The following is a 15,664-nucleotide window of genomic DNA, read 5'->3' on the forward strand; positions in this document are numbered from 1 at the left end:
ACTTTTCTGAAGCCGGATCTCACTTAAATGTATGTAAACGATGTCCGGATCCATCATCCGACCCATCGTTGGATAGGTAATCGAGAGACCTTTCCAACGAGTCCACAACATTAAAAATCTGGCAACCCTGTCTCGAGTTAAGACTACTTAAGTGATATTTATGTACTTTTATGAAGCCGGATCTCACTTAAATGTATGTAAACGATGTCCGGATCCATCATCCGACCCATCGTTGGATAGGTAATCGAGAGACCTTTCCAATGAGTCCACAACATTGACGATCTGGCAACCCTGTCTCGAGTTATGACTACTTAGGTGATATTTATGTACTTTTTTGAAGCCGGATCTCATTTAAATGTATGTAAACGATGTCCGGATCCATCATCCAACCCATCGTTGGATAGGTAATCGAGAGACATTTCCAACGAGTCCACAACATTAAAAATCTGGCAACCCTGTCTCGAGTTATGACTACTTAAGTGATATTTATGTACTTTTTTGAAGCCGGATCTCATTTAAATGTATGTAAACGATGTCCGGATCCATCATCCGACCCATCCTTGGATAGGTAATTGAGAGACCTTTCCAATGAGTCCACAAAATTGACGATCTGGCAACCCTGTCTCGAGTTATGACTACTTAAGTGATATTTATGTACTTTTTTGAAGCCGGATCTCATTTAAATGTATGTAAACGATGTCCGGATCCATCATCCAAACCATCGTTGGATAGGTAATCGAGAGACCTTTCCAATGAGTCCACAAAATTGACGATCTGGCAACCCTGTCTCGAGTTATGACTACTTAAGTGATATTTATGTACTTTTCTGAAGCCGGATCTCATTTAAATGTATGTAAACGATGTCCGGATCCATCATCCAACCCATCGTTGGATAGGTAATCGAGAGACCTTTTTAACGAGTCCACAATATTAAAAATCTGGCAACTCTGTCTCGAGTTATGACTGCTTAAGTGATATTTATGTACTTTTATGAAGCCGGATCTCACTTAAATGTATGTAAACGATGTCCGGATCCATCATCCGACCCATCGTTGGATAGGTAATCGAGAGACCTTTCCAATGAGTCCACAACATTGACGATCTGGCAACCCTGTCTCGAGTTATGACTACTTAAGTGATATTTATGTACTTTTTTGAAGCCGGATCTCATTTAAATGTATGTAAACGATGTCCGGATCCATCATCCGACCCATCGTTGGATAGGTAATTGAGAGACATTTCCAACGAGTCCATAACATTAAAAATCTGGCAACCCTGTCTCGAGTTATGACTACTTAAGTGATATTTATGTACTTTTATGAAGCCGGATCTCACTTAAATGTATGTAAACGATGTCCGGATCCACCATCCGACCCATCGTTGGATAGGTAATCGAGAGACCTTTCCAACGAGTCCACAACATTAAAAATCTGGCAACCCTGTCTCGAGTTAAGACTGCTTAAGTGATATTTATGTACTTTTCTGAAGCCGGATCTCACTTAAATGTATGTAAACGATGTCCGGATCCATCATCCGACCCATCGTTGGATAGGTAATCGAGAGACCTTTCCAACGAGTCCACAACATTAAAAATCTGGCAACCCTGTCTCGAGTTAAGACTACTTAAGTGATATTTATGTACTTTTATGAAGCCGGATCTCACTTAAATGTATGTAAACGATGTCCGGATCCATCATCCGACCCATCGTTGGATAGGTAATCGAGAGACCTTTCCAATGAGTCCACAACATTGACGATCTGGCAACCCTGTCTCGAGTTATGACTACTTAGGTGATATTTATGTACTTTTTTGAAGCCGGATCTCATTTAAATGTATGTAAACGATGTCCGGATCCATCATCCAACCCATCGTTGGATAGGTAATCGAGAGACATTTCCAACGAGTCCACAACATTAAAAATCTGGCAACCCTGTCTCGAGTTATGACTACTTAAGTGATATTTATGTACTTTTTTGAAGCCGGATCTCATTTAAATGTATGTAAACGATGTCCGGATCCATCATCCGACCCATCCTTGGATAGGTAATTGAGAGACCTTTCCAATGAGTCCACAAAATTGACGATCTGGCAACCCTGTCTCGAGTTATGACTACTTAAGTGATATTTATGTACTTTTTTGAAGCCGGATCTCATTTAAATGTATGTAAACGATGTCCGGATCCATCATCCAAACCATCGTTGGATAGGTAATCGAGAGACCTTTCCAATGAGTCCACAAAATTGACGATCTGGCAACCCTGTCTCGAGTTATGACTACTTAAGTGATATTTATGTACTTTTCTGAAGCCGGATCTCATTTAAATGTATGTAAACGATGTCCGGATCCATCATCCAACCCATCGTTGGATAGGTAATCGAGAGACCTTTTTAACGAGTCCACAATATTAAAAATCTGGCAACTCTGTCTCGAGTTATGACTGCTTAAGTGATATTTATGTACTTTTATGAAGCCGGATCTCACTTAAATGTATGTAAACGATGTCCGGATCCATCATCCGACCCATCGTTGGATAGGTAATCGAGAGACCTTTCCAATGAGTCCACAACATTGACGATCTGGCAACCCTGTCTCGAGTTATGACTACTTAAGTGATATTTATGTACTTTTTTGAAGCCGGATCTCATTTAAATGTATGTAAACGATGTCCGGATCCATCATCCGACCCATCGTTGGATAGGTAATCGAGAGACCTTTCCAACGAGTCCACAACATTAAAAATCTGGCAACCCTGTCTCGAGTTATGACTACTTAAGTGATATTTATGTACTTTTATGAAGCCGGATCTCAATTAAATGTATGTAAACGATGTCCGGATCCATCATCCGACCCATCGTTGGTTAGATAATCAAGAGACCTTTCCAACAAGACCACAACATAGAAGATCTGGCAACCCTGTCTCGAGTTATGACCACTTAAGTTATATCTGTGTACTTATTTTTCTGGATCTAAAAAAATAGCTGAAATATGTGTCTAAATCACTCATATTACCCATTGTTGGTAAAAAGTGAGGAAGGCATCAACCACATAGGTGGATTAAGGTAGTTTTTGATATGTTCTTGCTGTCAAAAGTGACAACATTTGAGTTAAAATTACTACTTAGGATTCATAATATTTTTTTCCGTTTCGAGTTATATCGATTGTTGGTCTTTTTGAAAAAAAATCGTTTTTCAAATAAAAAATAGCCATCTTTGTCCAATCTTGAAAATAATGTTCTCAAAAAGCTGAGGAAACGCTCTACAATGCCACGTTCTAACTAAGCCCTCATTTTTCAAACGACGGTTCATTTGAAACCGATTTTAAATTTAATAATCTTTTTGAAAAAAAAATATTTTCAGGATTTCAATATCACGCCTTACATTTCAAAAATGCTTAGAACGTATTCTTTGACCCATTTGGAATGTTAGTCGTGATTTTGAGTAAGTTCTCTGAATTTATTCAAATATTATTTTTGATGCCTGATTGTTTGATAATCTTATCAACTTCGAAACCCCACAAGATCCTCTGTAATTATTAAGTCAAATGTAATTACAAAAGCCGACTCGGTCCTAACCAGGTCCCAGTACCAAAAAAGAGCTATTAAAAAAAAAAAAAAAAAAAAAAAAAAAAAAAAAAAACAAAAAAAAAAAAAAAAAAAAAAAACTTCGAAACCCGTACGCATTTGATGTTCAATTAATCGTTCTACTATTTATCAATCAGTTCAATTAGGCCGTTGCAAATATTTTTCAAAGTTTATGTCACCACCCCCAAAATTGGTCCAAAAAATCAGGGGGCAAAAAAATATTTTTTCAAAAAACATCAAAATTTCAATGGAAACAGAAGTCTATTAAACTGAGAACAATCTAAAATGCCAACAAAATTTCTACGCAGATTCAACTCGAGGGGAAGCATTACCTTGGGGGTCTCCAGAAACACGTGCACCTAGATTTATTTTTAATATTTAGACAGGGCCGAATGGTTTTTCTCCAAAGTTTGTATGGAGACTTAGTGCTGTTCGCTACTCATACATATTGCATGCAATTTTTAGATGTATGCAAGAGCGTCTAACCGCCCTAACTCTCCATTCAAACTTTGGAGAAAAACCTATCGGACCTTTCTAAATATTTTTGAAAATTTTAAAATGCACGTGTTTCTGGGGACCCTAAAGTTCCCCTCTCAAAATGAGACTGCGCAGTAGTGCGTCCATCCCGGGAATTCCCGGGACAAAAATCCCGGGATTTTTCCAAAACCGGGAATTCTCGAATCCCGGGATTTTTCATATTTTGCTAGGAATTCCCGAAATTGAAAACATATCAAATTTTGGTCTAGGAATTCAGATTTGGTTGTGGAAATTAGTAATCGATAAGCATTTTAAAGCATTAAAATTTGTATTCGGCATATAACAGCATTAATTTGACAGGGAAAATTGTTCAAATTTATATTTACAGATCCGCAAAATGCTTTGCGCCTTAGATATTTTCTACTAAATTTTATTTATTTAAAAAAAGACTTATTATTATATTCATGTATATTTATGACTTTAAACTTGAAAAAAGCACAATATTTTATACTATTCATCATAAACCGGCATCTGGAGCAAATCAGGACAAAAGTAACGAATTTAGACAGCTGTTTAAGCTAATTTGTTTTTGAATAATGTTCTGAGATCAAAACAATTAGTACACCGATTTCCAAATTTATTGCTCTAAAATCTCCTGTACCTATTCAGACTGCAGTCCCGATTATCCCCAGTTGGTAGTTGGTTGGTAGTGACTTAAAGATAAATTTTAAAATATGTTTTTAAACATAAAACATAAAATTCCAAACTTATCCAAAGTGTTACATTGTCTGGTATAATGTTATTTCTTGTTGTTTTAGACACTTTAATTGAAATTGTATAAGCTTTTGTAGTTATATTATATAACTAAAAAAATAAAAGAAATATATTCAAAATTCTGGTTCAATTAAATTCCAAAGCACATCAAAGAACACATTTCTGTCCTTGTTTAGATTGAAGTGTAGCTTATCACCATTAACAGTTTTGAGCTAATTGTATGATTTAAGCTAGAAAAACGTAACAAATATAATGAAAAAATAGATTTTTTGACTGCTACAAATATTTCCCGGGATCCCGGGAATTCCCGGGATCCCGGGAATTCCCGGGATTCAAAAAATATTTATCACGTTTCCCGGGAAATTCAAAACCCGGGGAAATTGGACGCCCTACTGCGCAGTCATTTTTTGTAGGTCAGTGTTACCAACCAAACAGTTCAAAGGACGGTAACTCAACTGATTGATAAGTTGTTAGTGTTGACCCCGATGTATCAAAATATTCCCATCAAATCAGTCGGGTCAGTAAACTCTACAACTACAACAGCAATCCCCACAAAATAACCCAAAAAATTTATCACAAACTAACCATAAAACTAATCAAACGGCTCGTCACAATTACCGGCGGCACCATTATCGCGATTACCGCTCTCCGCGGCTGCGTCGCGTTAATCTTGTCTCGCGGCGGATTAACCATCATCATCACCTTTATCGGGTTGATGCACAATTTCGACGAGATGTTATATAGCCGAAGCCGGTCACAATTAAATTTCATGCTCGCTAAAGTGCGAAATCGCAAGCGTTTTCGCTATTTGTTGGTTGGTAGGGGGAGAGTGCCTTTATTCGGCTTATTTTTAAAGTTTTTGTTAGGATCGGTTCAGATGGGTCGAAAAAAGGAACATAGGGCAATAATATGTCCAACAACCCTACTTTCAGCTCTTCGGCATATCTGCGCTGAGCAAAACGGCTGATAATTCAATAAGGTGCTCTTAACTCATGCTTGCAGGCTGAACCGCCCGCTGCCCAGGTCAGAAGTCTCCGAAAGGTTGGTAGTGGGTGCGTGGGAACGTCCTGCTTTGGTCCATCGCCGCCGTGAACCCAAAAGCGTCAAGCAGACCGTATCCGTCCTGCGCGGCAAATGTTTACGAGATTGCGGAACGCGAGTTTAATTTTCGGTACCGTAGTTATGGGGTTTAAATTTGTAATTAAAATCTACTTAGCGCGTCGCGCACCACTTTTTTGTCCTACTACGCAAGTCAAAAGCGAAGAGTTTGTCGTTTTTGAAGAAGACGCGTTTTGAACAGTTTGTTCAACTGCTGAAAGGTGTGCAGTTTTAAGGTCTCGTAACTTCAGACACTGAAGCGATAAAAAGGCCTCTCGGAGTTGCGGCGAAAGCGCCGAGCGACTTAGATAAGCTAGTGTGGGTGGATTTTCGAAAGTTGAGTCCTTTTTATGAGGCGTGAAACGATAATAAAGCAAACGTTGATCCCTTTGGATTTTGTAATTGATTTATATGACTTTTACGAAATTGCTTTAGTAATGAGTTAATTGCCTAATTTTGTATTTAGATCTTGTATAACCAAAAAACGCAAGCAAATTTTTCAAAATAATGGAACAAAAAGTATCACAGGCAATTTGGACATAGTCCACGGCGATTGCTTAATATTTCAGCCCTTATGTTCAAAGAAGAATTCAAGATTGTTTTGGGGTTATAAAATATTCGAATGCCTGTAAAGAAAATAAAAATTAACTTTATAATTTCCACTAACATTCGTTATGTGGCATTCCACTAACATTATTAATGTGGCATTATGCAATTTTTTTAAACGGTATGACGTGTGGCAAAAATGCAAATGTTTCATAATTTCACCTGTTCAAATTTGTAAATCTACCTAAAGAATGGACAGCTTTGCATAATTACAAAATCCTGATAGGGTAAAATTAAAAATTCACAGGTCGTATTCAATAAATCATTCTGTAAGCCAAATGGCGGCCAAACTGACCTCCAAATAAATTCGACGAAAAACACCCATCTCAAGCTTCCTAGTTCGATCCTCATCGGCACGTAGCCCACACTGGAAATGTCAAACGGTACCCGGCGGAGTCTAGTCCGATGTATATCATCTACCACACCAGTTTCCCTTCCTGATTCCCGGCAGCGATTTCCACCGCTCCAACGTAATGCAATCAAATGCTAATCAACCAACTGGCTCATCCAAACTAACGGCCTCAAATTAGCGAAAGGTGGTGGGGCGCGGATCTAGTTGGTGAACCTGTTTCCCAAAGACTCTACCAAAGAGGACGCCTTGAAATCGGCCGGACTGCCGGATTTTCGAGCGATCCAAAATGGGCAGCCAAATGAATTTGTCACGACTTTGCCACAATCTGCCAGCTGGTTTAGGGTTCGAACCCCAACCAGCTACTAACGCCCTTTCTCGATTGCTGCCGGTGGTTTTCAGCAAATGTCAGCCGCAGCAATCATTACGACGATCCATTTCGAGATTATAAATTCGTTGTGCATCAAGGAGTAGCCGTCGTCGTTGCTACCGTTGTGGCCTATAAAATCAACCTGAAAGATCGAGCCAGTGATCCTCACCATTTGGGTCTACTATAAGCGTTTATTGCGCAGGTCTAAAGTACAGCTGCCTGGTAAGTGTCGAGTAAAAGCTAGGTATTTGCTTCTTATTGTGGAACTCCCCGTCGGCGTTGGAAGAGCGCCCGGCAACGCGCTTGTTGGTTTCGGTGAGAATGTCGTAGATGGAGTCCTGCTCCAGATCACAGCTATCAATCACGTTGCACAGCTCCTGGATCAACCAGCTGCCGGTTTCGTTGCGGAACGAGTAGTGGCCTGAAACGGGGAGGAACGTAGAATGAAGTTAGTTCGTTTGAATTGGTTCAACAGGTTATTGTTTAATTTAATTCTAAACTAATCTCTTGAAACTTAAGTACAACCAATCATTTGAATCCTGGATCCTTTCAAGCAGAACATAACCAAGCTTTTCGGCATCCTCAGCAAACGTCAAATCAATACAAATTGCTGCCGGGTCTTTTGCCGTTAATAGGGCGAATCTGCGATTTGTAAACAAGCAGTCTATCCCTTTTGCTCAAGTGACAGTTCACGTCAAGTAAGAGGGGGATGGACTGCTTGTTTACAATCGCAGATTCGTAATTTCGGCTGAAATAAAATTTTCCATTTAAAAAAAAATGCGGACTTTTTGTCAAGAAATTTGAGGTTATGTTGAAAATCACCCTTTTTCGTAGTCGTCTAAATAGTTTTTTAATCATAACTTCTAAACAACGAAATGAAACTTTACGATTTTCAATACCAACCTGTGGGACCCAAAACTGGATCGAGTAGAGCACATCCGGACAAAATTCGTTCAGCCTAAGCCGAGAAAATCAAGTTTATTTTTTTGCTCAACATCTTCACACACGCACAGACATTTGCTCAGAAATTGATTCTGAGTCGAATATTAAAAATGAAGTCGAGGAGGTCAAATTAAAAAGTTAATTTTTTGAGTGATTTTATAGGAAGGCAAAAATAATCAGCCAAGTTTCTGTGTCCGTAAGGTTACAGTAAACAGAAGGTGATGGGTCCGATTCCTGCTTGGCTTGGCCAAGTCATCCTTCAAATTGTAATGCTCTCTGAGAACCTTGACCGGTAGGGAAGTTACTATTTGATACAAAGTAGAGGTGGGCAAAACCGCTCTTTTTAAGGAGCCACTCATTTTCGTTCGCTCATTAAAAAGAGCCGCTCTTTTGAACGGCTCTTTCACTCTTTTTCAAAATTTGGATGAAAAGGTTTTTTTAGGAATCGTGTGATTTTATAAGTTATTTCACATTGGACTTTTATAAATTATTTGATAAAACAAATTAAAACTGAAAACGAGAAGATGCCCTTGAAAACCTTAGGTCATGGTGGTCTCTTTGTCAAGATTTCTACTCGAACCTAAACATTCAAGAAATGGAGCATTTCCATTCGAGCAATTTTTGCTTTTCTCTACAATGTATTCCTTATGGGAGAACTGTCATTTCTACCACTCGAATCGGGTGCTTCATTGAATGACATCCAAACTTAAATCTAAGATGCTGGAAAAATTGTTTTTAATTTTAAAATTGCGTTTATTTCTGCAAGAATTGAACTAATGCTGATATTTTATTTGAAGAAAATATTCTATAATAGAGCTAATGCTGATATTTTATTTGGAGAAAATATTCTGCGAACTCTTTTCTACATTCTGATTTAATTTATAAAGTCTATAAGGGACCATCCATAAACCACGTGGACACTTTAGGGGGGGGGGGGGGGTATGGCGATTGTCCACGATCCATACAAAAAAGTTTTTTTTTGTATGGACAATTGTCCACGAGGGGGGGGGGGGGGTAACAGATTCCCAAAAAAGTGTCCACGTGGTTTATGGATGGTCCCTAAACGCTAAAGTTTGATCGGACAAAAGGCTAAATTTTTTTTTGTCAAAAATCTCTAAACTATTCAGTAGATTTTTGGTAATATTTTACAAATTATGCAATTTAAAATGCTCAAATGTGTATTCCGGTAATACTTTAACACTGGAACGCCCAACGCATGTCCATTGTCTAACTTGCACGGACGCCCAAGCCTCCCAAAAAAGGTGGGACGGTAACTTAAACTCGCTGGTTCTCGGGCAATACTCAACCAATCGGGACGATTCTTGTTTCCAGAAATTTGTAAGAATGTCTAGATGATCCTAAAATTATGCAAGACTTGATTTGAACAAATCTGTAATTTCTGTAACCGAAAACATCATTCAAAGTTTTTTAAAACGACTGCCTCCGCGGAATTTTTGGTGACTTTTTTTTACACGCGAAAAAAAAAAAGTTGGAACGATGTTTTTGATCGCAAAAATTACAGATTTGATCAAATTAAGTTCTGCAAAGTTCTGAGATCATCTAGACATTCTAACAAATCACTTGAAAAAGGATTCATCTTGATTGGTTGAGTTATGCCCGAGAACCATTGAATTGAAGTTACCGTTCCAACTTTTTTGGAGCCTTGGGCGTTGGAATGTTAAAGTACAATCAGTTGTACAATGAAACGTTTTTTTTTTTTTCATTTTATCTAGAAAATCATTGACTTTTGTGATTAATTTTTATAAGCATTGAAATATTTGAAATTGCATTTTCAATTCTTAAACACACATTTAATACTACAATTTTTCGGAAATTCAATAAATTATATTTATAACATAGATCATGCCATCTCGAAACCAAGTGAAACAAAAGACCAAAGTTTAAAAAAGAACCGCGGTTCTTTTTTGTGAGCCACGGTTCGTTCGCTCTTTTCAGTGAACCGGCTCTTTGAGCGGCTCGCTCTTTTTTTGCCCACCTCTAATACAAAGCCATAAAGTTATTCTACTCACCATGGTGCGAGCTCATCACGATCATCAGATCCGCAAACTCCGGATAGGAAAAAACGCCCGACTGCGAATCCACGACATCCTTTGGCATACTGTCCGCCTGGATCAGCTTTGCCCGCAGATTCACGCCCCGATCCAGCTTCTTGCCCCGGCAGGCCTGCACTATAAACAGCTTCGGCTTGCCGGCCATCGAGTTCAGCGCCGTCGGCGTAAAGTTCTCAATGAACTCGTACAGGTGATAGCGGTCGTCCTGTGCCATCAGATAATCGCCCTCCTCGCCGTGGGTCAGTATCACCACCACGAGACAGTCCGCCTCTTCCAGCTTATCTACCTGCACTGTTTGTTTTTGTGGTGATAAGAAATGACTCATGAGTTAAAGACGTTGTAACCGGTGACGTTATGAACATACGTCTCATTGCTTCGCGTCGAATCTCGCCGACACTGAAGTCCTGGAACACACTTATATCCTCCCGTTGGAACCCCAATCGAGGCAGTGTCATGTACAGCCGTTCCACGTCACTATGAGTTCCGAACCGTTCCGGATAATCCACCACGTCAAACTCCACCTGGTTGAAGATGAGTACCTTGCCCCGTTTTGCACCGTTCATCGCGTACACCCGTGACATTGGACTAGTTGGAGTGTCCAGATAGGTGGAACCCTTGCGCGTTGGCACTGGCAACGGAACAAGTTCCACCGGAAGTGACCGAGTGGAAACAGTGGCAGCGGTTGTGGAGTTGTTTCTTTCCGCATACCCGGATGCATCCTGGACGTCACTGTTGCGGCGACTTGCGCTTGGTTTGGCATCGACAAAGTCGAATTTGAAGAAATCCGAGTAGAGGGGCTTGCCGTTACCGGGCTTGGCTGCGGGAGGCCATCCAGAATTCATTTTGAACACTCTGAACTTAGCTCTGAACACTTCAAAGAGTTATGAAATCTTTGTCCCGTCAACTGAACACCTCAAGTATCGTCAAGCTACTGCTTCACGGTCAATCCAGAAATCTTTATCAACAGTTCGCAGAAGCAACGTAATCGCGTTATCTGCCAATACCTTTGCGGGACGCTATCTATCGCTTATCAAAAGCCGCGGCTATTGATAAGTTTCTCTTCGATGGGTTCTGCTCTTTGTGGGAACTACCTAGATGGAGTACGCATCGTTGGTGAATCACGGTTCTATTGTTGGCGGGAGAAATTATCGAACACGCAATGACACGTTGGACGATCCATTAGTTATCAGCGGATTGATGTATCTATTTCGCAATTGCTTTGTTTTGATTTCAACGCGTGTACCACTTCAAGCGCTTAAAGTTCAAGTTTGGGGGATCTTCAGCCAGATTCTAAGCAATTCTGACCAATAACGGCGCCCGCCTTGCCGAAATGTAGATCTCGTGTACGGGAAGATTGTAAGTCGCGTTTTGCAAAGGAGGCGTTGCACAATTTCTCTGCGTGAAACTCATTTGCAAGCTAAAATTGCTGAAATTTTGCCTAATCACTCACATCGACCTTCACCAAACGGTTCAGTCCGACTAGCCGCTGCGCGATGATGGATGATGATAGGATCTAATCATCCACACGTGCTTGAAATTCGCGGATCAAGCTCCACCGGACAGATCCGTAATTACCATCGACTAACCATCTTGGCGCTGCTGGACCAAGTCATAGGGATGCTGCATGAACTTTGGCATATTCAGCGTGTTTTGCCACTACAAGCACCTTGGCCGTCGAGGAGCGACCACTTCTCCGGAGGTCGTGCGATTAGCTCATTTAGATAGAGTGTGCACGATTAGAGGCGTCTCTCGAGTGTGTGTGGGGCACCAGAGTTGCATAAGCCCTAGTCCGGGCTAGATTTGGGAGATTTCTTGGCTGGGGTCACCTTCTAATTGTGGTGGGCATAGTTTTGGTTGGCTGACTTCGGTGCAGCTGTGCGATGGACCGACAAGATCTGTCATAATTTATGACGCAGTGAATTCTTTATGTTTTATAATTTGGACGCATTCTAATTAAAATTTCCAGTGTTGACATGACACTTTACTCCCTAACCAAGAAATACTTTACCAAAGTCTTTCCGATCAATCAAACGTATCCCATCTCTTTAATTAACAATTTCGAATCCACTTCAAAGGATATCAATTAGCATAATTGACTCTGGCAAAAACCAACAACACTCCACCCAGTTACAACACCCCTCAATCAAATCACGCGATAGCCCGCTCAAAACCTCCGGAGGAGCAAACGACTTATTCAATCAGTCCGTCAACCAGGTAGTCAAAGTCCGTCGACGTCAGCCTCCCCCGGTCAGCCAATCGACGTCAACCTTTGTTATGATTCGCGGCAGAAGCGATTTGCCCTCTGGGCCAGAAGTTGGACGGACGGACAGAGATGTTCCAGCGGTTTATGAGCAGCTTCTGCTTCAATTGTATTCAAATTTTGCGCAAAAGTTACACAACGTCGACAGCCTCGGTCAAGAAGAGTGCGCTCCGGCGAGGTCCAGCGAACCTGACTCTGACCCGTCTAGAAAGTCGATAGGTGATCGATGGTTTCAAATTGGGAAATCGGCGTTGAAGAATCTCAAGTCCAGCGAACTCCGCCGAGTTCGCGTTACGTCTGCGACGACGGTCGGACTTGGCCGGACTTGGTGTCTTCAAAACTTTTGTTTGACGGCTCAGCGCAGCGCAGATTTGTTATTATTGTTGCAATTACGCGATGATTTACAATCATTGTTTTACTTTATCTGGCCCATTCACACTGTGAGCGTGCCGCCGGCCGCGAATAATACAAGTCACTTCAAGTCACTGCTTGGCAAAATTCGTTGCTGTTGTTTTATTTTCTTCGTCAGCTCTTCTGGGGGCTGTTGATGAGGTAATTAGAAAAAGTGCTTGTCTTCGCCAGGCAACTTAACCTGTAATCATAAAGCTGCTGCTGTTGATGGGCAGCTCGCTGCTGCTGGCGCTAGAGCTGCGGTTGGTTTGAGGTTAAGTCGGTGCTTAAAGCGCTGGGCAGTGTTGAGAGTCGCGGCGACGCAGCTATCGATTTGACGTGTTTGTTTTTCCTTCTTGAACGAAAGAGCATAATGATAGTCATTGTAAAGAAACGATTTGGAAAAGTACAAGTTGTACAAGGGTGGAAAACATTACTAGATTTGTGTTTGCGCGAAATTGGGAATAGTAATTCAGCGTTGGTTGGTATCGTATGTCCATTAAATGTCCAATTAAAAATAAATTTGTTGTATTAATCAAACGCATTTTTGTACGTTCAGTTCTTCAGGTGTGCTTGTTAGTACAGGTGTACTTATTTATTCACGTGTATAGCAAATAAGGTTTGGTAGTAGGTGTGAGCTCTGTTTAAAGAGGGTGTCAAACTAACAAGTTCAATAACAATTTGTGTCAAACCATCGGGGTTTCAGTGTATTTTGAATGAATTTTCTGATCGGTTTGGTGTCTTCGGCAAAGTTGTAGGTATTAAATTAATACCATTAAATGAGGACTATTAATGCAAAACAAAATGTAATTGTGACACTGTCGAAGTGTAAACAAAGAGACTATTCTGCTCATTCCTTATCATCTGACGTGAGCAGGATAGACTCTTTGTTTACACTTCAACATTGGCGTTTTACATTGTTTTGTTTGTATTCTGAAAACAAATTGATACACGAAAAAAATGCCAATTTCTGGACCTTATCAACGACACCTTAGGAAGGCGACCTAAGGAATGTTAACATTAACCTTAACATATCAACGTTAGTTGAGTTAAAAACTGCCACTGAATCCGCTTTGTAAATGCCGGCCCCCGATACTCTTCACGGGTGTTCCCCTCAGGAACTCGGAAAGATTTACTCCTTTTTTTAAGGGACAAAAAGACGCAAATTTCAAGCAATAGTAAAGCATGGACAACAAATTAAGCTCCAAGTTTTGAATAAAAAAAAAGTCTTTTTAGAAAAGTATAAATATCACTTGAACGTTTTTTAACTTAAGTTTTTAATGTAAAATCAAATTTGCAATCGAAAAGTACTTTACAGATTTTTTTATAAAAAGGTTTAATTTAAACTGAAAAATTCTTGACTTTCAATTTTTTTAAATAGTGTCCATGATTGTAAAAAAAAAAAAACGTGGCTCGGTCTGTCCATGATTGTCGATTTCCAAAAATATTTTTTTTCGGAAAGTTGAAAAAATCCAATGAGATTGGCTAAAAGACAATGTAGATTGGACCTTTGATTGAAACCTTTGAAGAAACAAGAAAATTGAAGTCTTTTAAAGTTTCAAATCTTATTTCCAACCAGCCTTAAAGTTTTCTAGTAACAATATCTCAAAAACTAATGGTCATATTTTCAATGTTGAAATATGAAACATTTGTGAAATTTTATGATCTCCTTAATTTTTTTATTTTTTGAATCAAAACTTACATTTTATAAAGGTCAAATATTCAATATTACGCTCTTTTGAAATGTTAGAGTTTATTCCACAATTTATTTATTTTTTTGCAGTTTCGTTGTGAAACAAATTACTTTTCCTGAAGTTGAACTTTTCAGCACTTGTATCGAAAATTTATACTTTTCAATATTGTTTTGATTTTATCGATGAATTGACTAAACACATAGACAATTGACTTCAAATTCCATTCAAAGGGTGTTTTCGGAATTGCAAAAAATATTGTATGGAATTTGTTGCAAAGCATGATTTTTCAGCACTCGTCGTATTTATTCAACTCGGTAAACCTCGTAAAATCTTCTTTTTGCAACTTGTTGTATAAACTGCTATTTTAGAAAGAATCAGAAAATTTTCATAAATGTTTCATTTTTACATTGATAATAAGACCATTAGATTTCTGAGTTCCTGATTTTTAATAGTCGTCATCAATACCTGAAACTTTGCCGGAGACACTAAACCGTTAAGAAAATTGCTTGAAAATGTACAGATTTTCGAAAATTTCCGTACTATTTTTGTATGGACAGCTGCAAAAATTGGATGGAGCTTTGTATCAGTGAAACGATTGAGCCAAATCCAAAACTACAACAAATAAACTGCACGAAATCGGCAAATTTCATAGACATCTGCTCAAGTGTTTTCAACTGTCCCAAACAACTAAATAAAATAAATAAAAGTTCACTTTGAACATCTCCCTGTTGGATTCTCAAAAAAGTTTTTTTTAATAAACTTCAATAAAAGTGTATTTAAAATGATTTTATTTTCCCTCCTAGTTAGTCTATACGTTTTTACAATTTATCTAGGTATTTTGTATTCTTTGATTTGGATAAAAAAAAAATTCCGTTTGAAACTCTTATCCACCCAGGGTAAATATGCTCAGAAAAGGTTTGCAAAATCATTTGTTAGAAAAGTGAATTGGTTATGATGATTATGTTACAGACATGACCAGAATGACAAAAACATTGCCATTCTACAACGTTTAAATAATCATTTGAGAAAAATCCTGTCAAAACAATTGTT

At 39.1% G+C, this 15,664-nt stretch overlaps 2 protein-coding genes across 2 annotated transcripts in view; one reads left to right on the forward strand and one right to left on the reverse strand.

The window, feature by feature from the left end:
* Positions 1–15,664, forward strand: part of LOC120422317 (putative mediator of RNA polymerase II transcription subunit 12) — a 70,177-nt gene that overhangs the window by 41,136 nt on the left and 13,377 nt on the right. The window lies entirely within an intron of this gene.
* On the reverse strand, positions 7,416–11,216 carry LOC120422391 (caspase-1-like). Its single transcript, XM_039585842.2, has 3 exons — positions 10,635–11,216; positions 10,229–10,561; positions 7,416–7,677 (listed from the first exon to the last, which is right to left on the reverse strand). The coding sequence occupies exons 1-3, from the start codon at positions 11,110–11,112 to the stop codon at positions 7,448–7,450; spliced, it is 1,041 nt and encodes a 346-aa protein (XP_039441776.1). The 5' UTR covers positions 11,113–11,216; the 3' UTR covers positions 7,416–7,447.

This window comes from Culex pipiens, chromosome 1 (genome assembly GCF_016801865.2).
Source record: "Culex pipiens pallens isolate TS chromosome 1, TS_CPP_V2, whole genome shotgun sequence".
In the NCBI taxonomy this organism is placed as follows: Eukaryota; Metazoa; Arthropoda; class Insecta; order Diptera; family Culicidae; genus Culex; species Culex pipiens.